Genomic DNA, 25547 nt, shown 5'->3' on the forward strand with positions numbered 1-25547 from the left:
AAAAGGAAGAAACTAACTCTTTTTATGATCATGTTGTGTATGTACTTTCTGACGAGTCTTTGGGTCCATATAGTTTATGAAGTGGTTACTTGATAAGTGGCTCATCTGTATTGCCATAACACAATTTGTAAAGGTAAAGGAACCCCTGGCCATTAGATCTAGTCGTGACCGACTCTGGGGTTGCGGCATTTATGTCGCTTTATTGGCCGAGGGAGCCAATAGGGGGTCATGTGGCCAGCATGACTAAGCCACTTCTGGCGAACCAGAGCAGCGCACGGAAATACCGTTTACCTTCCCGCCTGAGCGGTACCTATTTATCTACTTGCACTTTGACATGCTTTTGAACTGCTAGGTTGGCAGGAGCAGGGACCGAGCAATGGGAGCTCACCCCGTTGCAGGGATTCGAACCGCCGACCTTCTGATCGGCAAGTCCTAGGCTCTGTGGTTTAACCCACAGCGCCACTAAATCCAGGGATGCAAATGTGGAACGTTTCTCCTCTCATTACATGTCCAGGATCAGGGCCGGATTTAGGTTTGAGGAGGCCCTAAGCTACTGAAGGTAATGGGGCCCTTTATGTCATCATCATCATCATCATCATCATCATCATCTTTATTGTCAGCTGTCAACAACAAATTGTCACTATTTTCTGTGTTGAATATATGCTATATGGTAATTTATGGACCTAATAAGTATCTAAAGTCGTAATGCAGGGATCAGCAAACTTTTTCAGCAGGGGGCCGGTCCACTGTCCCTCAGACCTTGTGGGGGGGCCGTACTATATTTTGAAGGGGAAAAATGAACGAATTCCTATGCCCCACAAATAACCCAGAGATGCATTTTAAATAAAAGCACACATTCTCCTTATGTAAAAACACGCTGATTCTTGGACCATCCGCAGGCCAGATTTAGAAGGCAATTGGGCCGGATCCTGCCCCCAGGCCTTAGTTTGCCTACCCATGCTGTAATGGGATCAAAATAAACAAATTATGTATTACAGTGGTACCTCGGGTTAAGTACTTAATTCGTTCTGGAGGTCCATTCTTAACCTGAAACTGTTCTTAACCTGAAGCACCACTTTAGCTAATGGGGCCTCCTGCTGCTGCCACACCGCCGGAGCACAATTTCTGTTCTCATCCTGAAGCAAAGTTCTTAACCCGAGGTACTATTTCTGGGTTAGTGGAGTCTGTAACCTGAAGCGTATGCAACCTGAAGCGTATGTAACCTGAGGTACCACTGTGCATGAAATCAATCAGTAGGCATAAGACTCATACCCTTAGTCTATGCTGCCTGATCATCAGTCTACAAGCACTCTTTAATATTAGATAACAGGTACAACAGCTTGACCTTCATTCAACTGTGCTGCACTGCAGTCTGCAGCTGCATGCTTCATGCTGCCATGCAACCAGTCCATGCAGAATGTAGGCAAGCTATATATAGAAATGAGCAAATTTTAGGAAGCAGGCTAGCAGGCAGGGCCCATTAATTACATCATAGGAGCCTACACAACACAAAACACTGTTGCTGTATGTAGGCTTTATTTTATTTGGTTTTTATCTTATATATTGGAAATGTACATCCAGGTGTTTTTTCCTTTAATTTTTTTTGGGGGCCCCAAGAGAGTGGGGCCCTAAGCTATAGCTTGTTTAGCTTATACATAAATCTGGTACTGTCCGGGAACTAGAGATGAACAGCTTAAAGATGCATAGAGTGATAAGTCACCACTTGGTAAATGGGGTCATTGATCAATGTCCTGAGTACATGATGAGATTTCCATTGAGTTATGCATGGGCAACAACTCACTCTCTGTGCCCTTTTCACTGCTGGACTCCTGCACTGAGGTTATAATTTCAAGGAAAAACTTGCGGCACCTTAAACTTGCTAACCAACTTTATTACAGTAGAAGTTTTTATGGGGTTGGGTCCACATCATCAGATACATCTGATGAAATGGACTTTGTCGGCAGAAAGTTTTACCGTAAGGTATTTGTCAATCTTTAAGGAGCAGGTTTTGCTGCAATGGCTTCCTTCTCAGAATATTAAAGGGAAATAGGTGTGATATCTATAGGTAAACATGAATACTTAGTTGCAAGGGACCCAGGAGAATAGGACTTGGAACCAAATTTATCTCTAATGTTATCTCTAGATATGACAGATAGCATTATCTCAAATGTAACCTGATTTAACAGTAACTCACATGATCAACAGGACAAGCTTACACATGTTTACTCAAAAGTGAGCCCCGTTTTATTCAGTGGGATTAAGGGCAGTTCTGCGCCAGTAATTTACGACATAATTTGCAGTGTCCCTAGACATTATTTGAAGGGGGGCAGCCACATGGTGCGCTTGCCTTGTATGCATCCCAATCTCCCTGTTGCCGCTTGTTAATGCTGATTTTCCCATACCAGGGGGTGGAAACCAAGTAGCACTGCTAAGGCCGGTATCAATACGAAGACACCAGTGGCTGTTTCAAAGCAGAGCTACTCCATTTTTTGAAGGCAGTTTGTTTCTGGCATCTTATAATGAAACCTTTCTTGGTGTGTGTGTAGGGTTCTCTACCTCCCTGCCTCCTAAGTTCTGGTTTGGCACAGCTGGGAACATCTGTGCTATTTTACTCCCAGGAACAACCCTTGCGAAGGTACCGTAATTGCTTTTGCTTTGGTGGTGAGAGAAAGGAAATGGCAATCTTGCAGTGCCTGGAATTCCAATCTTTCTTTCTTTCTTTCTTTCTTTCTTTCTTTCTTTCTTTCTTTCTTTCTTTCTCTCTTTCTCTCTTTCTCTCTTTCTCTCTTTCTCTCTTTCTCTCTTTCTTTCTTTCTTTCAGTGTGGAACTTGCACACCATCAGAAAGCTGAACCTGAATTTCTTTTTTTTTTTTTTTTGTTGATGTGCATGTCGCAGGGTTTTTAAAATTATATATATAATTTAGTTTCATATCTAGCAGTTGAGTCGTTTGGGAAGCTCAAAACAAAGCAGATGTGGCGTCAAAAGTCCCTGGAGTGAAATGGGATGTCTCTGAAACTTCTCCACCCTTGCTTGCAAGCGAAGACCCTTCTGCAAGCAAAGGCAGACTGGCTGTGATTCTCTCAGGCTCCACCACTGCCAACCAGGGTGTGTTTGTAAAACTGAAGGCAGCAATGGGTGGGTGGGAGTGTTAACTCCCTAGCTGCTAGGCTTGTTGCCCAGCAGAAGGGTTTCCCCTCCTTTCCCAACTAGTGCTGCTCAAGGTCTTGCAATACCGTTGGCCAAGCCACCTCTTCATCCTTTAACACACAGCCCCAGACTTCCCACTCAGCCTGATGAGCTGGGGAAGGGGAGAACGCTTTAAGCTGGGAACATTGATGGTATACACATTCCATGCATTTATGAGTTTGCTCAAATTCTGACCCTTAACTGAATGTAGATATTATGGGGTTCTGCCCCCCTCCAAAAAAAGTATGACAATACATTCCACTGACACTTCATAATATTGGGCTACAGTATGACTAAAATAAAGCGGCTATCAAATTTAATCAATTGGTGTCAGGAACGAGCCAGCTCCAAGCGAAGGTTTGCAGCCAACTGCAGAAAGCATCCAGGAACAGAGAAGCTTGATGTTAGTCAGGCAGGGGAGAGCCGGCAGGTGCAGACTTCGGCTCTTCCTGACCTTGACAGGCAGGCTGATAAGGCTGTAGCTGATAGCAGGCTAGAATGCAGCCAAAGCTCACCGGAAGCACAAACAGGCGTGAATGAACTCAGAGAGAGCCTCTCAGAAAAGGAAGAGGTGGGAGCTGATCAACTAAGTCCGAAGAGTCGGCAAATGGGAGGGCTGCTAGATAGGAAGCAAAACAAGAGACATAAGGTTTGTAAGTTCAACATCTTCTGTTGACGCCGGAAGGAGTCTTCAGAAGGGTCATCTTAAGTAATGGTGCCAGAGGCTTTGTTAGAGCTGTCGGGAGCTATCTGTTTGTTTTTGCAATAAATCCACCTTTTTAATTAGCTACGCTTACTGTGTTATCAAGCTGGGAACCTGGACTCCTGACAATTCACCAGTAGTGGCCAGCAGAGCTGCCTGGGTAGGGCTGGGTAGGGCTGCTCTCCTGGCTTCCCAACACCACACACTTGGCTCTGCCACTGTGGCTGCACTGTGCCAGCCCTTTTATTCAAGCTAGCACCCTTGCATAGCGGTAGAAGATCTTAATTATGTCTCAGTTTTAGTGACTGAAGATGAGCAATGGGTCTTGTGAACTGCCCTGAGATCCACGGAGGACTGGTGGCATACAAATAATAATAATAATAATAATAATAATAATAATAATAATAATAATAATACATTGTAGATATATTGTCTATGTTAATGAAGTTTTATTCATTTATTTGCTTGTTTTGAGCTGTTATTTCCTCCCCTTAACTTTTCAGGCAGGTTAAATCTTACTGCCTGATGGTATCATTGTGAGACATCACAACCGTAGTCACAGCCAACTGAATCCACATTCAGATGCGAAACTTTGGGATTGCCTTGAAATATTTCATAACTATGAGGGCTTTAACTGACGGTGTCCTAATTTCTCTCTTTCCCCGTTCTCCAGCTCTCCTTACAAATCACCCCTCCCTGTAGCAGCGAGCAGCATTATGAATATTCTGGACGGTGCTGCACCAAATGTGAGCCAGGTAAGCATACCTAGGACATGCTTCTTCCAGGAAATGGGGAGGGGCCCATCTCTCAGCACATGCTCTGCATACAAAAGATCCCAGATTCAGTCTGGTGAAGCTGAGGAAGACTCCTGTCCAGTCTGAAACCCCAGTGTGTGTTTGTGTGGCACTGCTAGTCAGTGTAGAATATGAGCTGCATTGACTGATGATCCGACCTAGTATTAAGGTGGCTGTTCCCCCCCCCAAAAAAAAATATGAAAAAAATTGAGTACTCGTGTAAGAAAAACATGTCAGATGCTTCTTTTTAGTTTCTGTTGAGGGGTGCTCCCATTTGATACAGAATACAGACTACATTTTGATGCCTGTCCCGGAAATTTTGTTTGGGTGGAATGAAGCTGGGCTCATATACGTGTGTCAGGATTTCCCCCTTAGGTGCCCATAACTGCCCAGAAATCTCTCAGAGGAATGGTAGCACTGAGAGCCTCCATCCCTTGCCAAAATAAAGAGCGGGGAGAGAAAGGAAACAGAAGGGTTTGTAATATACAGAAAAGGTGGTGAGGAAAGGGGATGTTGAAAGCTGAGCAATAGGAGAGGAGGGAGGTGGGTTGTGATGTGAAAGGAATGGAGGGATGGAGAAAGGAAGAGGTGAAGAGATGGAGCCGAGTTCCCCATAGTCCCACCAAGACGGCCACCTGTTCACACAAAATGTCCCTCCCAGTGCTTTTAGTTTTGAGGTTTATGTGGCATGCAAGAAAACTTTGGAAGGTGCCAGTTTCTTTGTTGTTGTTGTTTATTGGTTCGTTGTTTGTTTGTTTTTATACTGCCCTATACTCGCAGGGTGGTTCACAGGAAATGACAGGCCTAAGTCCCCACAGCTAACCAGGTCTTTCCGTTTTGTAAAACCATCATCTTGATTTGCGCTAAACTTAGTGGCATGTTCTTCTTGAACATCAGAGACCAGGACCAAAAAATTTCAGCCACAAGTTGCAACTTGATATCTGGGAGTTGAAATTAACTGGTTGAACAGTGGAGATTGGTCCATTATTGGACTGGCAATCAAATCATACTTCAACACTGGCAACGCTTTAGCTAGCATTCTCTGCCACCACTGAGGACAGCAGGCTAGATTAGAGAGCATAGGACAGGCACGTGCAGTTTTGTCCTCTGGCACCATGCCAGGACTCTCGTTCCCCCAGCATCTGTTGCCTGAGCTAGCTGCTGCTGTCTACCTAGCGGCAGGGCTGGCTCAGTAGCCAGGACATCAAAACAGAGCCCAAGAGTCAACAATATATATCAGTTTACATTATCAAGTGCTATTTTTAAATGACATTCTGATGAGTATGGATTTTTTAAAGAGATTGTTGAATTGATTCTATTGTTTTTAGAGCTTGTGTTTCTGTTTTTACTTTGTTTTTGGTTTTTTAAATCAAACACAGCTTGGATGACTTATCACTGGGAAGCGGCCTATGAATTTGTATAATAATAGAATCCGCAAAGCCAGTAAGCTTCAGAAGTGACCGGCAAAAATTTGCTTCTGTGGAAACGGCTCCCTGTGGATCGTGCAGAATCCACTTGTGCGTGTTGACCACTCATGATTGACCCCATACTGTCAATTGCCGATCCTGATTCGGCAGGTTCTACCTGGGTCACCATGGCTGTAGAACTTAGCTGTCCTTTCGAAATAGATTTTGACAACCCTCATTCCAGTATTTTGATGAGCAATACCTTAACCTGGAAGAGGAAAATAATTCTCACACCAGAGTTAAAAGCCTTTGTTAGTGCTAGCCTGTCAGCATTGCAGAACCTGAGGTGTAACCAGCCTTTTCTCCTGCCCTGTTAAGGAAAGTACATGTCTGCCAAATGCACTCGCACTTCAGAGACCATATGCCAGCCCTGTGGCCCAAATGAGTATATGGACATCTGGAATGAAGAAGAAAAGTGCTCGCTTCATAAAATATGTGATCAAGGTAAGGGAAAGTAGCTAAGGCATTGCTGTACCTCTGATCTGAGTCCTTGACTTGCGTTATCATATTAGTAGAAGAATACTGCAGTGGTGCCTCGCAAGATGAAATCAATCCGTTCCGCGAGCCTCTTCGTCTAGCGGTTTTTTCGTCTTGCGAAGCAACCCTATTAGCGGATTAGCGCTATTAGCAGTTTAGCGGCTATTAAAGGCTTAGCGGCTATTAAAGGCTTAGCGGATTAGCGGCTAAAAGGCTATTAGCGGCTATTAAAGGCTTAGCGGATTAGCGGCTAAAAGGCTATTAGCGGCTTAGCGGCTTAGAAAAGGGGGGGGGAGCGAAAAAAATCGGAACACTTGCAAGACGTTTTCGTCTTGCAAAGCAAGCCCATAGGGAAAATCGTCTTGCGAAGCAGCTCAAAAACGGAAAACCTTTTCGTATAGCGGGTTTTCCATCTTGCGAGGCATTCGTCTTGCGGGGCACCACTGTAGATTGTTAACTGTAGGTGCTACTTACCTTGCCGTACAGTTAAGCATACTGTACCGTACTAGATTGTAAACTGAAAGGCCCATAGTTCAGTGGTAGAGCATGTAATTTGCATGCATAGGGTTCTAGGTCTGATCTCTGCAATCTCTAAGTAGGACTGGGAATGTCCCCAACCTGAAACCCAGGAGAGTTGCTGCCAATCCGTGTTTTCAATACTGAACTGGTTGGTGCTATGGTCTGACTTAGCATAAGGCAACTTCCTACTTCCCTAAGATTAATGGGCACCAGTGATACTGAGAAGAAGGAAGGGAGCCCAGCCAGGAAGGGGCCCTGGTGAGGGCACCTTTCCCCAAGGACCACCAACTCAGTTGGTTCTGAGCATGTCCTGAAAAGAGACCCAAAGCTTGTAGAGACGACTCACCTTGTTTACTTACCGTATTGGCCTGAATATAATCTGCACCTGAATATAAGCCACACCTTTAAAATTCAGCAGGCACTCACACCCATTCCGTTTTACTGTATGTCTGATTCAGCAGCGATATCGTAAAAGCCCATTTTTGTAAGGTTGCGAATTTAAGCCACACTTTAACTTTTCACGGTCGAAATTGGGGGGGGGGGAGTGAGGCTTATATTCAGGCCAATATGGTATATGTGGTGCTTAACCATGTAGGCCCTTTAAAATCTGTGAGGGAACTGACTTTTGGAAGGGTAGAGGGAGACGAGAGAGAGAGAGAGAGAGAGAGAGAGAGAGAGAGAGAGAGAGAGAGAAAGCAAGATAATTGTGTGTGTGTGTGTGTGTGTGTGTGTGTGTGTGTGTGGAGAAGGGATGCAAACACCCCTTTAAACCTGCTCGTGAAACTTAATTGGCAACCACCACAGTCTCCCACAGCAGGCTGAGAGATGGCGTGCCAAACTGGGACTTGGACTCTGGGGGGACTTCCCTTATGCAACCGACCATGAACAAACTGCGTTCTGCTAAACTCCCACAACCATCCTTCTTATTATCCACACACCCCACCCCGCACTAACTCCCCTCCCCTGACATTTGTACTTCTTTCCCTGAATTTTCCTCTTCTGCTGATTCAGAGTTTGGGGTTTCCCCTGTTCCTTACTCACGGGCACAACAGGCAGTTGTACCCTTTCTGCGTCCCACCAGGAGTCACAAGGGAGTGTGATTTGCAGTCCGGCGTAAGCCACTCTTGCCAACCAGGAAGGGGTTCTCGGGGTCGAGGTCAGGCTAAGGGCTCCGAAGGAAGCTGTGAAGGCACGACTTTAACCTCCATCTGCTTCCCCACTTTGTTCTGTTCGAAGGAAGAGCTTTGATAGAAGTGAACCCGGGAAACAGCACGAACCAGCGGCAGTGCGCCTGCATAGCAGGCTACCACTGGAATGAAGACTGCGACTGCTGCCGGCGGAACAGGAAATGTCCCCCTGGCTCTGGAGTCAAGCATCCCAGTAAGATTTCTGATTTCGCTGAGCCACCCTGGGAACTTTTGGTCCAGTTTGTGCACGGAGCCTTTTGCAAATGCCAGTGGCCTGTTTTAGATGCTCACTGGGCTAGTGATCCACTTGATCCCCTCCCAGCTTCAGGTGACACGTGGGAAAGCACTCCAAGAGGAGGCCTGAATTGCTCACATCATCTCTCCTCCTCATTTTTTAAAAAGTATAAATCAATTCGCTATACAGTGGGATCTTGGGTTAAGAACTTAATTCGTTCCAGAGGTCCGTCCTTAACCTGAACTGTTCTTAACCTGAAGCACCACTTTAGCTAATGGGGCCTCCTGCTGCACCGCCGGAGCACGATTTCTGTTCTCATCCTGAAGCAAAGTTCTTAACCCGAGGTATTATTTCTGGGTTAGTGGAGTCTGTAACCTGAAGCGTATGTAACCCGAGGTACCACTGTATGGGGAGGCACCTGTCTCATACTTTACGCCATGTCAAGAGTGTGGCATAAGGTTACCAGATTTTTTTCAATGAATCCGGGGACACTTTTCATCTTCAATGGATTTTGTATGGGGACTGATTCGTAAATCCGGGGACTGTCCCCAGGAAACGGGGATGTCTGGTAACCTTAGAGTGGCACCTCTGTCTCGAGGGCTAAATATGGCCTACCGGCCCATTTCCACCAAACCACGCTTGCCCTCCTTTCCACTGATACCACATGTCATTTAATGTGTGGGGCAGATAGAGGTCTGCTTTCCTACAGAGCATGAATCCTTGCAGAGAGAAATATTGAACCTCCTCCTGTCCATCAGCGGCTGCGTGGGGAGTTCAGCCCTGCTTGGTTCAGGGGCAGCGCTAGAGAATTTCCCACAGGGAAGCTGCCTCACACACCCAAACTCTGCAGAAAGCAGGAACGGGCAGCACCACCCCTGCCCATCAGCTGGTGTGTGAGGAAGTAAATCCTCTTTGATTTGGGTGTGTGTTTGGCATGTGATTGGATGCGGGTGGCGCTGTGGGTTAAACCACAGAGCCTAGGGCTTGCCGATCAGAAGATTGGCAGTTCAAATCCCCGCGATGGGGTGAGTTCCCGTTGCTCAGTCCCTGCTCCTGCCCACCTAGCAGTTCGAAAGCACACAGTGCAAGTAGATAAGTAGATAAATAGGTACCGCTCCGGCAGGAAGGTAAACGGCATTTCCGCGCACTGCTCTGGTTCGTCAGAAGCAGCTTAGTCATGCTGGCCACATGATCCGGAAGCTGTACGCTGGCTCCCTCGGCCAATAAAGCGAGATGAGCGCCGCAACCCCAGAGTCGTCCGCGACTGGACCTAATGGTCAGGGGTCCCTTTACCTTTGGCATGAGATAAATAACAGGTGGGTAGTCCCGCCCACCCATCAAATTTGGTGCAGGATTTAACTATCTGGGCCACCAGGCAAAAACGTCGCTCTGCTATGTGTATTGTGGATAGGGTTTGTGTGTTTCCATACACACATATGTGAATGCTTCAAAGCCTTCAAAATCCACTGTGTTTGTCTATCATAGCTGCAATCCCATGTTGAAGCATGCAAGTACAGCAAATCCTGTTGTGCAGAACCAGAGGTTTCGCTGCAACTTCTGTTTCAGGTCCTGCTACCACAGAAGGGCACAGCTTGGCTTTTATTTATATTTTCTAAAAGTTGGTTTGCTTCTGCAGCATGTGGGAAGCAGCCCACTGTCCCTCAGCCTTTTTGTCAATGGTTTTCATAGTTGGCTTGCACCAAATGCCTGCTCCTATGATTTGCAAAATAGGATTGTTAGCAACAGGTCTTCATGTATGAAGTGATGCTCTATTCTCAGTGCTTTTACTGGTTATTTTTCCCACAGTACAACAAAATAAGGACACAGTGTGCATGCCGTGCCCAAGAGGAACCTATTCTAACGTCTCTTCCGCAACTGATGCATGCAAAACGTGGACCAAGTAAGTGCCACGAATCTATAGCAGTAAAATAATAGTAAAAAAAATCAATAAAAAATATCAAATATCTCATGAAGTGAGCATGAGACTCACAATTTCTTCTTTTCCATTCTTTTATTTATATTTTATACATAAATTTACATTTTATACATTCTTATTTTTTATTTTGGCAAAGTAATAATCATAAATAAATAAGAATAAAAATGTGCACCCCACCCCCGAGACCATTTCATTGTAACTATCCAACCTCCCAAAATTTCAACACCTCCTGCGATGGTTTGACCCCTTTCCGTTTTAACAGTATAAATTCTACAAACACCCTCCACATCTCCTCAAAACCATTCCTCCTGCATATTCCCCATCTTACCTTAATGGCACATGTTAATTTATCATTAATAGCTATATCCCACACCTCTATATACCATTCTTCCATTTTATATTCTGCTTGGCCCTTCCACTTCCTAGCGATAATAATTTGTGCAGCTGTCAATAAATTTGTGAGCGAGTCGTTCATAGCCTGCGAACCTTCCATTCCATCGTAAATAATGGTAATAATGCTACCTCTGGGCTTTTGCCCAGTGATTTCTGTTATCTCCTTAAACACCCTTTGCCAAAAAAAATTGTACATATTTACACCCCCTACCACATGTGAACATAATTCCCTGTTTCCTGTCATCCTCTCCAATCATAATTTCAGGGTCGTGGTTTCAAGCCTTACATTGGCCAAAAGATTCCTGCATTGCAGAGGGTTGGAATAGATTACCCCCTCGGTCTCTTCCAAGTCTGCAGTTCTATGATCCTCTGTTTCTGTTTACCCTAGATGTATATTACAGGGGTCAATATATTCCTTCCTTCCTTTCCTTAGCTGCACAGCTCTAGGAACTGAGGAAAAAATTCCTGGGAACAGACTGGCTGATGTCGTTTGTAAGAAGCAACTGAAGCAGCCACAAGACGGTAAGTGCAAAAATATACTGTTGCATGCCACCTCCAAGCAGTTGTGAGATTCCGGGGGCCTTCAGTCTTCTCTGTGCACTTTCCAGTGAAGTTTCCAATATGACAACCAGTGTCCTTATTCACATGTAATGCTATGCCAAATCATAGCTAAATGTAAAGATGCATTATTATTATTATTATTATTATTATTATTATTATTATTATTATTATTTCATTTCTATACTGCTTTATATTTTTAAGAAAAAACCTCAAAGTAGTTTACAACACCTTAAGACATCAAAGAAAACAATTCCGAATAAAGCATTACTGAAGAAGGTCTTATATAAAGTATACATTCAAAACAACATAATTAACAGGAAACTAAAATATTATCTTTAAGATTTCAGAATAAAACATTGCAAACGAGGTCAACTACGGAATGCACATTTAAAGTTACCCCCAAAAATGATCTAAAACATTTCAAAACAAAACATTACTAAAGGAAGTCAGATATAAAATGCACATTTTAAACAGCATGGTAAGCAAGAGAATAAAATGTTATCATAAGCATAGAACATTTCTGCTGCTGTCGCTGCCAATGGTGGTTCATGGAGGGCAGTGGCTGTGGAAGCTCAGGCTCAATGTCCTGGATCTGCAGAAAGAAACAGCCAAGGCATTTGGCTCTTTAGCAACCTCAGCTTTTGTAGCTGGAGTCAGTTCCCTTGTTTAGGGAAGCTTTTAATGTTTGATGCATTACTGTATTTTAATATTTTGTTGGAAGCCGCCCAGAGTGGCTGGGGAAGCACAGTCAGATGAGCAGGGTATAAATAAATTACTACTATTATTATTATTATTATTATTATTATTATTATTATTATTATTATTATTATTATAGTCAGGGCCCTACCCTCCCAGGCCAGATGGGGAAAGACAAACAGGACAGGGATCAGGTCTTTCCGTAGGCCCAAAAGGGCTCTTCAGAGAGAGTTCCATCCCCGACTCCCAACTAGTTTCCCATCATTCTTCTAGTAAGATGCTTTTAAGGGATGGAAATTCATCATCATTGTTAGGTGTGCCGGCGTGGTTGCTCGAGAGCGAACAGGCAAGACCCCCACTGGTCTTTTCAAGGCTTTATTATCTGTGCAAAACATTCACAGTGCAGAACGTCTCAATTCCATGTCTGCTCAGTCGCTAGCAGAATCTGGGAGTGGGCAGTCCTTAAACTTTCCCCAGCAGAGCAGTCTTTTGACCCCCATCCCACGCCTCCCCTCACTGTGCATAAACCGACTGCGCAGAAAGGGCGTGGGCAAAGGGGGACCTGCCTCCCCCCCCCTGCTTTGCTCAGGCTCGGTGTTGCGGCTCTCTCTTGCATCTTCCGAGCCCTGCATCCCTTCCCCACTGGAGGCGTGGCTTCCCTCCTCTCCGGAGGAAGAGCTACTTTGCAGGATCTTCGGAGGCTCCCTGTAACACAACTGCTCTTCCACCCCTAGCCTCTGAGCTGATGGCAGTTCCCTGACAATCGTCATCATCATTGCACTATTTATACCCTGCCCATTTGGCTAGGTTGTTCCAGCTCCTCTGGCCAGCTTCCAGCACATATGAAAACATAATATGACATCAACCGTTTAAAACATGGATTACAGCTGCTGTAGAAATCATGACTATGTTGCTCTCCCCTTGGTGCTGCTGCTGTGCTACCCAGAGCTCAGCTATGGTTTGGCTTAGCATTGCATCTTAATCAAGGCTCCAGACAAACCACAAGCCATAGCCAATGCTATTTCTTGGTTTACCACTCAGGCTTTCTCTCTGGGAGACAAACCATGAATCTGGGGTCAAACATAAGACAAAGCCAAACCATGGTTTAGCTGTGGGCAGCACAGCAGCAGCAGGAATGGGGGGATGAAAGCAACTGCAATTCCAAGTACAGTGTTACCTCGGGTTAAGTACTTAATTCGTTCCAGAGGTCCGTTCTTAACCTGAAACTGTTATTAACCTGAAGCACCACTTTAGCTAATGGGGCCTCCCGCTGCCGCCGCGCCGCCGGAGCACAATTTCTGTTCTCATCCTGAAGCAAAGTTATTAACCTGAGGTACTATTTCTGGGTTAGTGGAGTCTGTAACCTGAAGCGTATGTAACCCGAGGTACCACTGTACCTGCATGCTCATGTGTTCACACTTTGCCATGTGAACCGGGTCACTGAAAGACCATGGAAATTAACAGGAATAATTGGAATAAATATTCCAGTTATTCTTCCATGTTGTTGGATTTCAGTCATAACACAATTGGTGCTTTAAAGGGATGTTTTGAATAAAAAAAATGGCAAATTCCAGGAATATATTCCTACCTGAATATACAAAATGCTCTGACACCTATCTGTCCTTTTATTTTCCAGAAACCAACACATTATTTTATATACTGATTATTCCACTCCTCATTGCCTTTGTTGGCATTGCCATCTTTGCAATACTCTATCGCAATAAAGGAAAAGCACTGACAAGTACGTAGCATTTAATTATGTCTTTCTCTATCCGTTGCGAAAGCCATGAGTTCTCTGTGCACTTCCTATTTCAGCCTCCTAATTTGCCTTCGTAAAAGCTAGTATATAAATCACCACATTAATCTTTTAAACTGACCTTTAGTGTGCTTTTTGTTTTAGTGAATATGTTGCAACTTTCGCAAATAATACGTTTTGGATCTGAAACACAGAACTCTCATACATGAAATGCCACCCATTTATTTAGACATACTCAGAATGCAAAATGTGCTCATACACCATGGGCACAATCCATCTGGAAGTTACCCTGTGTAAACCCAATGAAATTAACTGGAGTTGTGGAATGGCACTTTTATGTAAGAGCTGCTACTCATACAATTTTCATCCTAGATCCTGAGCAGTGTGTGCACTCAATTGTACACAAGAAATTGCCATGCACACAAGCATCTCTGCCTATTTCTAAGGAGGGAGCACACTGGCCTGTACGTTCCTTTGTACATGTAGGTCTGCTTCCTCCACTGAAAAGAATGAGATGACCTTAACTGAAGAAGTGTGCATGCACACGAAAGCTCATACCAAGAACAAACTTAGCTGGTCTCTAAGGTGCTACTGGACTTTTAAAAATATATATATATTTGAACTCCCTTTGTGCATTTGATAGCAGTTGCTGGATCAGGACTATTAGCTTCCATGGAACTTGCGTACTGGTGTATAATTCATGAGCTGAAATCTGAGCTGGTTTGATTCCATGAACTTTGGTTTGACAAAATAGGCTTAAATCCAAGTGCTTCAACTTTACTGGGTTGTGACTTGAGGGTGCGGCTGCTGAGTCAACTTAAAAGCATGTCAGACTGGTTAAAGTGGTTTTGTGGCCAGCCTTGTAAATTTGCACTACGCTCCAGGAAGAATGCTTCGGATGGATTGGAAAATAACAATGACCCCTGCTGCATAACGAACTCTTAAAAATGTCGGTCAGGTCATGGTCTGGATTCAACCTCTCTATACCTGCCAGTTAGCATTTGAGACCCATTTTACAGATATTTTACCTTGTTTTCTTGCAATTTTTTGCTATCTGAGACTCAAGGTGCAGAATATTTAGACAATAATTAAACATATACATAGCAGACCTTAAGGGACTGTTGTGAACAGATACTCTGTTCTTCATAGGAAGCAAGAAGTTGCTACTAACTTGATCCTCAGGAAATGCCCTCATTTGCACCTTAGCCCCCAAGCAATGCACATGGAATGCTCATGGAAACACCATTTCTTTCAATGGAGCCAATGAGATTATTTTAATGGATTTTGTGTGTGTGTGTCTTTCAAGTCTCCCCAGAGCTATATATAATTGTTCCTTTGTCATTTCATGTGATATATCTTGCAACAGACGATCCAACCAATCATTTGCACCCAGTTAGATCATTAACAAGTCAGTCATAGGCGGATGGCACATGAGATGGAACAAAGACACAGTGGATGTAGAATGTTCTATTTTTGGCACAGATGGTCCAAATAGACACACATTCCATTTGGAGAGAGAGAGAGAGAGAGAGAGAGAGAGAGAGCTTGCAATGATTGTTTTAACACACTTTTTCCAGTTTTTGAGAAAAGTTGGTTTAAAATTAAACAACTGCATCCCACTTTAATTTAGTGAATTGAATATTGTGGCTTGTAGCCAGACATTGTCAGTCTCGTAGTAGACCCACTGAAATCCAATGATATTTGAGTTAGTCAGGACTATTAAGTCCCATTAATTTTAAAAACTTAAATTAACTGGGTCTGGATCCAGCCCTATACTTGCTGCCTTGTAATTTTTTTAATGTTTAACCTATTAAGGACACTGACCAGTATTAAATGCACCGGTCTACTGAAATCAGCTGCCTAATGTGCACCCAACTCTTGCGATAGATATTGACTAGACAGTCTATCAGTCAATTTGGGCTGAAGTACTTGGACTTGATATTAGTTAGGATAGATAGATAGATAGATAGATAGATAGATAGATAGATAGATAGATAGATAGATGATAGATAGATGATAGATAGATAGATAGATAGATAGATAGATAGATAGATAGACTGGTGATAGTATGGGCAAGAATGCCAACAGAATTTCCCCATGTACATTGTATGTGGATTGGGGCCCCTACACCACCACCCATCTACTGACAAGAACTTCTGTTTACAGTATGTACATATATTAACTTAGCCTAGCCTACCTCACAGGGCTGTTGAAAATATAAAATGGGGAAGGGGAAGATAATGTACACAAAACTGAGCTCCTGGCTGAAAATGCAAAATGCAGATATATGCCACAAGTCAACATTTCTTCCTCTGACGGCTTAGCAACTGTGATTAAGTGTCTTTAGCAATGGTACTGTAACCTGCCGAGCCCCAAAGCCTTAGTGCGGTCTCTGTGTTTTGGTTTACAACCTTTTTTTTTTTTGTAGAAATGTACGATTGACTTAACTTTTTTTTTTTAATGAAAGCTCAGAGTCTGTGGCCCTTGCTAGCATGGGTTCTGCTACATGTGTACACTCTGTACCTCCATTTCTGCAACTCTGAGTGTGAGAGGTCCTGGACTCCTCCCACACCGTTCAAGTGATAGTTAAATCAATAAACGGTTGGAGTCAATGACACAGATACAACCGTCCGTCCCCCCAACTTGGTAGGAGTCCGGCATGCTAAAGGGTTAATCATCCCAGCAAAACCAGCTTTAATTCCTGGCTTTTGGGTATGTGGTTCTATCTGTGACTCACTTATAGCATGCAAAAATCTAATTCATTCTTTTCTTTGTTTCCCCCTCCAGCAAATCTACAATACTGGGCTAATGACATGTGCAAGCAAATGAAAGGGACAAAGGTGAAGTCTTAAGGCTGTACATACTGTGTTACGCTTCGCCGCCGCCTCCTTGCTTTCCTTGGCAGCTGGGGAACCCAAGTGGTGAATTAAGGACATAGGTTTGTCAGCAGCTATTTGGCAGCTGCCAGGCCGCATAAGGAAGGGCAAGAGGGGGGTGGCGAGATTGCAAGGAGCAAAGAACCACAAAGAGGGTCGCCTGGCATTTAGTCGTGGATAGTCAGAGATTAGCCTGTGCAACGGCTCTGAGGCTTCCACACAAGCAAAAGATCACTATTACTAACAGTCTTATTACTGTGGATTTTTCAATGGTTCCTTGGGCTCACAGCCCATACACAGTCCAAAACCTCTGTGACCCAGTGATTATTACATGCTATTTTAAGTTGCAGGGACGTGGGTGGCGCTGTGGGTTAAACCACAGAGCCTAGGACTTTGCCGATCAGAAGGTCAGTGCTTCGAAACCCTGCAACAGGGTGAGCTCCCGTTACTCGGTCCCTGCTCCTGCCAACCTAGCAGTTCGAAAGCACGTCAAAGTGCAAGTAGATAAATAGGTACCACTCCGGTGAGAAGGTAAACAGCGTTTCCATGCGCTGCTCTGGTTCGCCAGAAGCTGCTTAGTCATGCTGGCCACATGACCCGGAAGCTGTACGCCGGCTCCCTTGGCCAATAAAGCGAGATGAGCACCGCAACCCCAGAGTCGGTCACGACTGGACCTAATGGTCAGGGGTCCCTTTACCTTTATTTTAAGTTGTATTTCTTTGTTCAAATGTAGTTATCTCGTACTGCTTTGCTGCTCCTTTCCAATGTTTTCATGCTGCTGCTTATGTGGCCAAAACAGCAGGCTTGCTGGGGACCTCAGTGTTTATGGAAGCACAGATATCTTTAGATTCAGAGAAGGTCCTTTTGTACTGCTCTGAATTCACCTACCCGGTGTTGGGCGAGAGAACCTGTCCCCCTCCCTAGTTGAGGACGCATGTTAAGGCTCCTCAGCTGTTGGAGGAGAGGCCAGAATAGTTATGGTTGCATTGTAAAACTTCCTTTTTTAAAAAGTGCTTTTTCCCTTTGGATTCTACACAGGACTCTCCTCATGGTACATTTGTGAACAGAAGCGTGGCAAGCCCGGCTGGACTTCGGCTATTGGGGGGCACATATTTGCTGGACCTTGATGAATATTCTTTTTCGGAGGATGCATGTTACCCACATGGAGACATCCTGAACAGGAAAGCAAGCCCTGATGCAATCCACTGTGAATTGGGAGACGATTTCCCAACGCTGCCTCCGGCAGGTGTGCCTGAAGATGACCAGTTTAGGCAGATACCCACAGAAGATGAGTATACGGACAGAACGACCCAGGGGCCTTGCTATTTTCCTTTACTGAGTAGACCTGAAAGCAAGCCTGTGTCGCCGTTCTCAGAGCCACTGGAAGTAGGAGAGAATGACAGCTTGAGTCAGTGCTTCACGGGGACCGAGAGTTTGATAGACTCGGCAAACTGCTGCTGCTCAGACCCTTCATGTGGAATGGACCCTGTTCATGCCCCCTCACACCAATGCCTGCAGAACTCTCATGCCTGCAGTAGCATGGGAGATGCTGATAACCGAGGCCTAGGTGTCTCCCTCTCAGTGCCCAAGGAAATCAGGTGTGCTGCCTGTTGTGTGTCCTGCAGAGAATCTTCCAGCAAAGCTGGCAACACCATGCATTCTTTAAAAGAAAGTGGGCCTTCTCCACTGTGCACCTGTTGCTTGGACTCTCCCTCTGTGGATCAGTGTGGTTCGGCAAGCAACAATGGTGTCAGAAGTGATCCATCTGACGGAAACGGCACAAAGGACCATAATGCAAAACGAGCTCCTGAGTCGTCAAACGGCAGCACTTCAGATCCCCCAGCAGCATCTGGTAAGCCTACAACAACATGCATGTTGCTTGCATGGCAATTTTTAGGCTGGGTGTGCATCATGTAGCATCAGCATTTCAATCTCATCTGTAAAATCAGGTGTACAAAGGAAAGTGGCTGTGCTGGTCCTGTGGGTTACCCAAGAGGCGAGGTCCAAGTCCGGTCCGTGGTCAAGGTGCAACGTGGAGGCAGTCCATAGTAGCTGGAGCTGGGTGCAGGGCAGGGAGTCAGGTGTAGTTAGGAACAGGCGTGCAAGCTGGGAGCCAGGGCGGGTCAGGAGCTCTGGCAGAAAAGCAGGACAGTGTTCAGACAGGAACTACCAACCATGTTGCTCCCGCAACTTGGGACTGGGGCTGGCCAGCTTTTATCTGCCCCGAGGCATAGGGTGGCCCCGATCCTCTGGTGACTCGCCTCTCCTGGCCTGAAGGCAAGCACTCCTCCTGCAGGAACTTAGTTCCCTCCGCCTCTCTGCCCTGAGCCTCTGCAGCTCAGGAGAGGCTGGAGGGTTACCGGACCCAGAGGCAACCTCAGCTTCCTCTTGTGGGGCTGAGAGTGGAGCACCTGGAGGCAATGGGTCCTCCATCCCCTCAGGAGCCAGAGCAGACTCAGCTGGTGCCTGCACCTGAGGATCCAGTACAGGTGAGGACCCTTCAGGCTCAGGCCCCAGCCCCGGCTCAGCTGGTTCTAGAGGCGGGGAATCCTGTGCAGGCTGGGATCCCTCAGGTTCAGCATCTGAGTCCGAATCCCAGGCCATCACAGTGGTCATCTCTGTCATGTACCTACCTGGGTCATCAACTTTCAAAGCTCTGTAGGAGACATGTGGCAGGCTAGACAGATGTTTAATGTGACCAGTCAAAGACATCATTGTGTTCTTACTCATGACGGACACAGGGGCAGCTTTGAAATATGTGTAGGCTACTGGAAAGTAACATTCAAATATTAGTAAATCCCCTTAGGCCCCAGGCAGCTAATCTGCTCTTGGTTTTTCCTCCCAAATGTTTCTCAAAATTTTCTGCACAGATCATATTTATGGCAACTAAACAAGAATCATGAATTGGGGGGACCATTTAAGACAGACACTCTTTTTTAAAAAAAAATATTCATTTGAAAGCAGACTCCAGATGAGCAATGGGAATTAATGTATGGAGTGATCCTGTCCATAAAAGTCCTGCATACCATTATTATTAGAATTCCTGCCCCCCAGCAGTCCCTTGACTGAAGGGTAAAATCTTCCTCTTTTTCTGGTGTAAAGAAAATTGAAAACAGGAGTGGCCAGCATTGTGCCCATGAACATATTGGCATCCTTGGGAACTTCCCCTGGCACCCCCACAGCCTTTGTGACAACCTCACTGCCCCTTTAGATATGTGCGTTACCATTTTTCCTCTTGAAAAGGTACGTAGAGCAAAGGAGGAAGTTGGAAAGAGCAACATGTTTCTCACTTCCTCTTTCACCATTATGTGCTTTTCGAGGCTACTGATCTGAGCTTTGAAAGGCACATAAAGAGGAAAGAGGAAATGGGAAGAGTGCCTCACTTCCTTTTTCAGCGCAATGTGCTTTTCAAGACTGAGATCAGCACCTGAACAACCAAACAGAAAGGGAAGAGGAATGGGGAGGGTGAGAGGGAAAGGAGAGCAATCTGGGATGCCATAAAGGTCAAGAGAGAGCAAGAATGGAGGGCCAGAGAGAGAAAATATATGCACACAAACACACATCAGATCCAGTAAAATGGATCCTATTGAAACCGCAGTTTTATTTCACAGGGCAGGTTCCTGCCCAACTCTCATCAAATCAGAGATCGTATTTTTCTTTATTGACTGAACTGTACAAATCAAAGCTTTGGTGGCTTTCAGTGTTGCCATAGTGGGGGGAAAAATGGATCTGATACAGATTCTTAAGGATTCTGATGATTTTTACAAGAGAACCATTCAAAGCCACCATCAAATGATACGTTTCCTCTCTGAGTGCCCAGATCTGTGAATTGCTGGAGGGTTTAATTGCCGTTCCTATGTAAATCACCTATAATCCCATGAGTATCCATAGTGTAGGTTGATGATTTTGTGGTTCTAGCAAGCACCAGATCTGTGATTTTATGCAGTTTACCAATGTAAGATTTTAACTGATTATGTTATTGTGGTGTTGTTTTCTGAGACCCCACGTTCTGAGACTCAGGCTATTACATACAAAATCAGGGGGATCCATTTTAATTCTACGGGATCTGGCTTTTACCCAGATGCTATGCTCACATACATTTTCTCTCACTCCTACTCCTAACTTAATTTGTCAATAAATGTGAAATTCAGGGAGACAAATCACATGAAGGCTGTGCAGTAGGAGCCTTAGATATGTTCAACTTTCAAAATGGTGCTTGTCCTTGGCTCTATTTTTTTGTTTAAATGCCATACAGAAATGGAGGCAACAAAATGGAACCCCACCTGGGATATGCCATCCAATGCAAATACCTTTATTGGTGCTTCACAAGGCTCCTACAGAGGAGCTGTTCATTTATTCATCCCGATTTGCTTACACAAAGCTTACGCAATAGTTAGACCATGCCAGGCCTTTACTGAGCATTTGTTCCAGTTTGTTTACAGGGTGGTTATATGACAATGAGCATTTGTTCTGATTTGCTTGCAGGGTGTTTACAGGGCTTCCTGTCCATCATTTATTTGTTCCACACTTTTCAGTGTGTTTCCCTATCGCTTTCCAGGATGAAAAGCATCCGGCTTTTCTTTTAATTTGTTGCCCTAGGGCAGGGGTCTGCAACCCGCGGCTCCAGAGCCGCATGTGGCTCTTTTACACCTTTGCCGCGGCTCCGGGGCGGATACTAGCGAGGGGAGGAGGCGCATTGTGAGCCCCGACACTCCCCACTGTGGCGGGCGCTGTACTGGCTGTGATGTCACATGGGGGCGGTGCATGCGTTAGTCACGCACCGTCCCGACGTCACCTTCCCGCCCGCCCGCCCGCTGCATTGTAATGGGCATGTACACTGGTCACTGTTTTGAAGGGAAGTGAAGAACACACACACACAAAAAGGTAACTTGTTAATTTAACGTTTATTTCTATGAGGAGGAGTAATTCTGAGGGGTCAAACAAAGAAATAATTTTAAAAAGTGACAAAAAAGTTATTTTTATAATGACGAGTTTTGCGGCTCCCAGTTTTTTTTCCTTCGGAAACGAGTCCAAGTGGCTCTTTTTGTCTTAAAGGTTGCAGACCCCTGCCCTAGGGTGACATAGCCCTTTAATCCACTTTAATGGTGCAAATCTAAAGTTCTGATACACACTTGAATCCCTCCTACAAAACACTGGCAGTCTGGAGGAGCCTAGAGTAAGGCTTGCCCTCCTTATTAATCTTGCAGTTAATTTAAGGGTGATATGAATGAGCCAGGAACTTCTGTTTTTTCCTGAGATTCTGGAAATGGTCTAGACCCAGCACAGTCACATGCTGGTGCCAGTGGTCTCTCCACCCATTTTCTGGCACTCTGCAGCTCTGGCTAGCTAGCTGGCAGGCCAAATGTTATGGTGGTGGTGGAGGAAAAGGAATAAAAAGAAAATCCCTTTACCAATTACAAACTGAGATTTTCAGCTCACCAGATGAAAGCATTAGTCACAGTTGTTGTTTTTTTCTTCTGTATGTGAACTCTTGAAAAACAACCATAACGTAGTTTGGTACATTATATGCCTTGACAGTTATCCTATGATGCAATGGATTAAAAATGAGTTCTAGGATCCAAAACAGTTTACATACATTTACCTGAAGTAAGTCCCACTGCTTTCAGAGGTTGTAGCTTTAAAGATTTTGCCCTGCTGGTGGTTCAAATCCCCGCAAAGGAGTGAGCTCCCGTTGCTCTGTTCCAGCTCCTGCCAACCTAGCAGTTCGAAAGCATGCCAGTGCGAGTAGATAAATAGGTACCACTGCAACGGGAAGGTAAACAGCATTTCCGTGCACTCTGGTTTCCATCACTGTGTCCTGTTGTGCCAGAAGCGTTTTAGTCATGCTGGCCACATGGCCCAGAAAGCTGTCTGTGGACAAACACCAGCTCCTTTGGCATGAAAGCGAGATGAACACCACAACCCCATAGTCGCCTTTGATTGGACTTAACCATCCAGGGGTCCTGTACCTTTAGTACAAATCTCTTCATAAACTCTATTAGAGACAGAAATTATCCATGGATTCATTTCTGATCAGGTACCGCAATCTGTAGCTCACGTCTGGTGCAAGATTCGTTTTGTTAGTTCTTCTACCACTTTTGTGTTGTTTATCAAAGGCTAGAAAGGAACAGCTGGAAGGACCTCATTTGTGGCATGAAGCATCCAGGCTTCTGGGGACCTGACCTTGGATCCCTCTACACATGTGTGATGCATCTGGTAAACTTGATTGACATCTCCCATGATCCTTAGCATCTTAAAGATGCTCTGTACAGGAGCATGGCTCACAGGAACCTGTAGCCTCTCTGCCCCCTCTGTTCCTCTAAATCAGGGGTGGGAACCCTGTGGCGCACCAGATGTCACCAGACTATAGCTCCTATCATTACTGACCATAGATTACGCTGGCTGAGGATGATGGGAGTTGCAGTCCAATAACATCTGGAAAAAACCACAGCTTTTCCACCCCTGCCTTAAGTAAACAAAGTGAAGACTGCGGAAGTCTGAAGCCTCTGGACCAGGACTGGGGTGCCCAAAGCTTCCCCCTCCCTCTTGATTTTTTTTCTGTATCAGACATTTATCACTGACCTTTAAACTTATCACTTGCCATATAAACATCTGGTCTAATGGATCAACACTAAATGGAAACTTTTGGTTTCAATAGTACAGGTCGCTGCTTGTTCTGGTGCAGCATAAACCACTCTGTCAGTATCAGTTGCAAAGGCTGTTATCATTGATCTGCGGGAGCTGTACAGTTGCCATCTGAATTAGAGGTTTTCCAGAAACTTGAGTATTCCCTTATGAAAACAGCATTTTAGCTCAAGCTGCATTGGCTTGTCCATAGCATTCTCCTTCTGCATCTGTTACTTTGGATCTTGGCTGATTGTAAACTCCTGCACTGTAAATTCCTTTCATTGCCCATATATTAATGGGAAAATGTGTGTCTCTCTCTCCTCCTCCTCCTGTTCCAACACCCTCTCTAGGAAATGTGACTGGAAATGGCAACTCTACATTCATTTCAAGCGGGCAAGTGATGAATTTCAAAGGTGAAATCATTGTCGTCTACGTGAGTCAGAATTCCCAAGAAGGGTCTATGTCTCCCGGATCGAGTGATGACAGCCTGGGCAGCCCAGTGCAAGAGGAAAATCTGGACCGCTGCGAGACCTTTGCGGGCAATGCTCGCCAATATAAGGAAAAATGTGCTGAGATGAATTCATATCACAGTGTGGGTGGTGAACCGCCGAGCATTGTGGGAGAGTACAAGAGAACTGCTGGGCCTATAGCTCAAGAAGAGACGCATGAGAGTCAGAACATGAAACTTTTCTATAGTGAGGCCTCGCCGCCCGTGCAAGAGGAGGGAAAGCCAGGGCAGTTTCTAAAGCAACCATTGCACTGATGGAACCAAAGCCTGAATTGCTGGTTTCTGGCGTTTGGTCAAAAGGACACGATGACTGAATGTGTTCTAGCAAACAGCACCTGGGTAGCAATCTTCTATTCGTTGTCGCCGTCAGAACGTTGCGGCTGACAGATGAGAAGCAGGGTCTTTTCTGGATGACGATCCCTCTGCTATAAAAGGAAGCTGGAAACTTCAGTACGCTTTGGTGCTATAGGGTACGTCTCTCACAACAAGCCGAATATTTCAGGATTCAGGCGCAAGAGGCATTGCTGCTGTTCCAAATCCCCAAATGCCATGGGAAATAAGCTCCCAAGCATCTTGTACATATCGTCAAACCTCTCTAGTCTTGCATTTTGTTAGAACGGTAGACCGGCTGTTAGGGAGAAATTCGGTTCAGTTTGCTTTTAAAGTTGAATTCATCAAATTTGCACTTTCCGGAACAATAGGAGAACCAAGACACAGCCGTCTTTCAAAATCCGCACTTACCTAAATGGTGCACTTCATTTCTCCAACCAAATGTTTACAAAATGGCATATCATAGCGGGGGAAATGTATAGAAATAAATACCTTTGTGCGGAAGCATATAAAAATGCACAATATCAGGAGAAACAGATTGCAAAAATGGGCAGATTAGTCAAAACAGCAGAGAAAAATGTGTTTATTAGGAGATTGCACTAAAATGCTGAAGAATATAGGTTTTTTTGTAAAATCACAAATTGCTGCATAAATGTGGAGAACTGAATTTAAGACTGGAGAAATGATGACCTCAGAGAACTGCAACTGACAGACCCTTCCGTCTCTTAAACAGGAGTCATGTTTTTCCCCATTTGCTAAGGCTTGAGGTTAACCTTAGCTATGGAAAAGACGCCACTGGTTTCGTTGTCCCCATGCTTCAGGCAGGTTTTCTTATTTAAATGTCCATTCACCACCTTGTCTTTTAAAAGCAAATCCAGTTTCTAAAGGGGTTTGCAAGAGCTACTCTGGGTCTAGGCTTGGTTGGCTTTGGGCTATTGCAGGCTCCTGCCAATCACTGCTCTGTTCAGCTGGTTTCTGGTGCAAACTTACAGTACCATGAGCTCAGCCTTGGAGAAGACTGGTTTGTTTGAGCAGAACATAATGGTTTTTTCCCCCAAAACAGCTCCACTGCTCAATATTTCATTTGCTGCATAGCCTCGGATTCTGAATTTTAAAATTTTAAACATCGTTTTAGCACAGACTGTCAGCCATAGTTTATTTGTAGCTAATATTGTTCCTTCAAGTTTGATGGGTGGGGCGCCAAATAACCAAGGAAGGGGGCTACCAGCTGCATTTGACTTCGACTCCTCTTCCCAAGCCTTGGTTGTTTTTAAATTCCCACTAGCCTTTTCCTT

The 25547-nt window shown here is 44.8% G+C and overlaps 1 protein-coding gene across 1 annotated transcript in view; it reads left to right on the forward strand.

Moving 5' to 3' along the window:
* The window catches only part of TNFRSF11A (TNF receptor superfamily member 11a), a 39756-nt gene extending 14837 nt beyond the window's left edge, over window positions 1-24919 (forward strand). The window contains exons 2-10 of the mRNA XM_081206369.1: window positions 4565-4646; window positions 6470-6595; window positions 8384-8527; window positions 10376-10469; window positions 11332-11420; window positions 13792-13896; window positions 16699-16751; window positions 17826-18639; window positions 23765-24919. Coding sequence (XP_081062495.1) covers window positions 4565-4646; window positions 6470-6595; window positions 8384-8527; window positions 10376-10469; window positions 11332-11420; window positions 13792-13896; window positions 16699-16751; window positions 17826-18639; window positions 23765-24177 — 1920 coding nt within the window. The 3' untranslated portion in view covers window positions 24178-24919. The remainder of the gene's footprint in view (window positions 1-4564; window positions 4647-6469; window positions 6596-8383; window positions 8528-10375; window positions 10470-11331; window positions 11421-13791; window positions 13897-16698; window positions 16752-17825; window positions 18640-23764) is intronic.
* Window positions 24920-25547: the final 628 nt, after the last annotated feature.

This window comes from Podarcis bocagei (genome assembly GCF_964188305.1).
Source record: "Podarcis bocagei genome assembly, chromosome: 8".
NCBI classification, from domain to species: domain Eukaryota; kingdom Metazoa; phylum Chordata; class Lepidosauria; order Squamata; family Lacertidae; genus Podarcis; species Podarcis bocagei.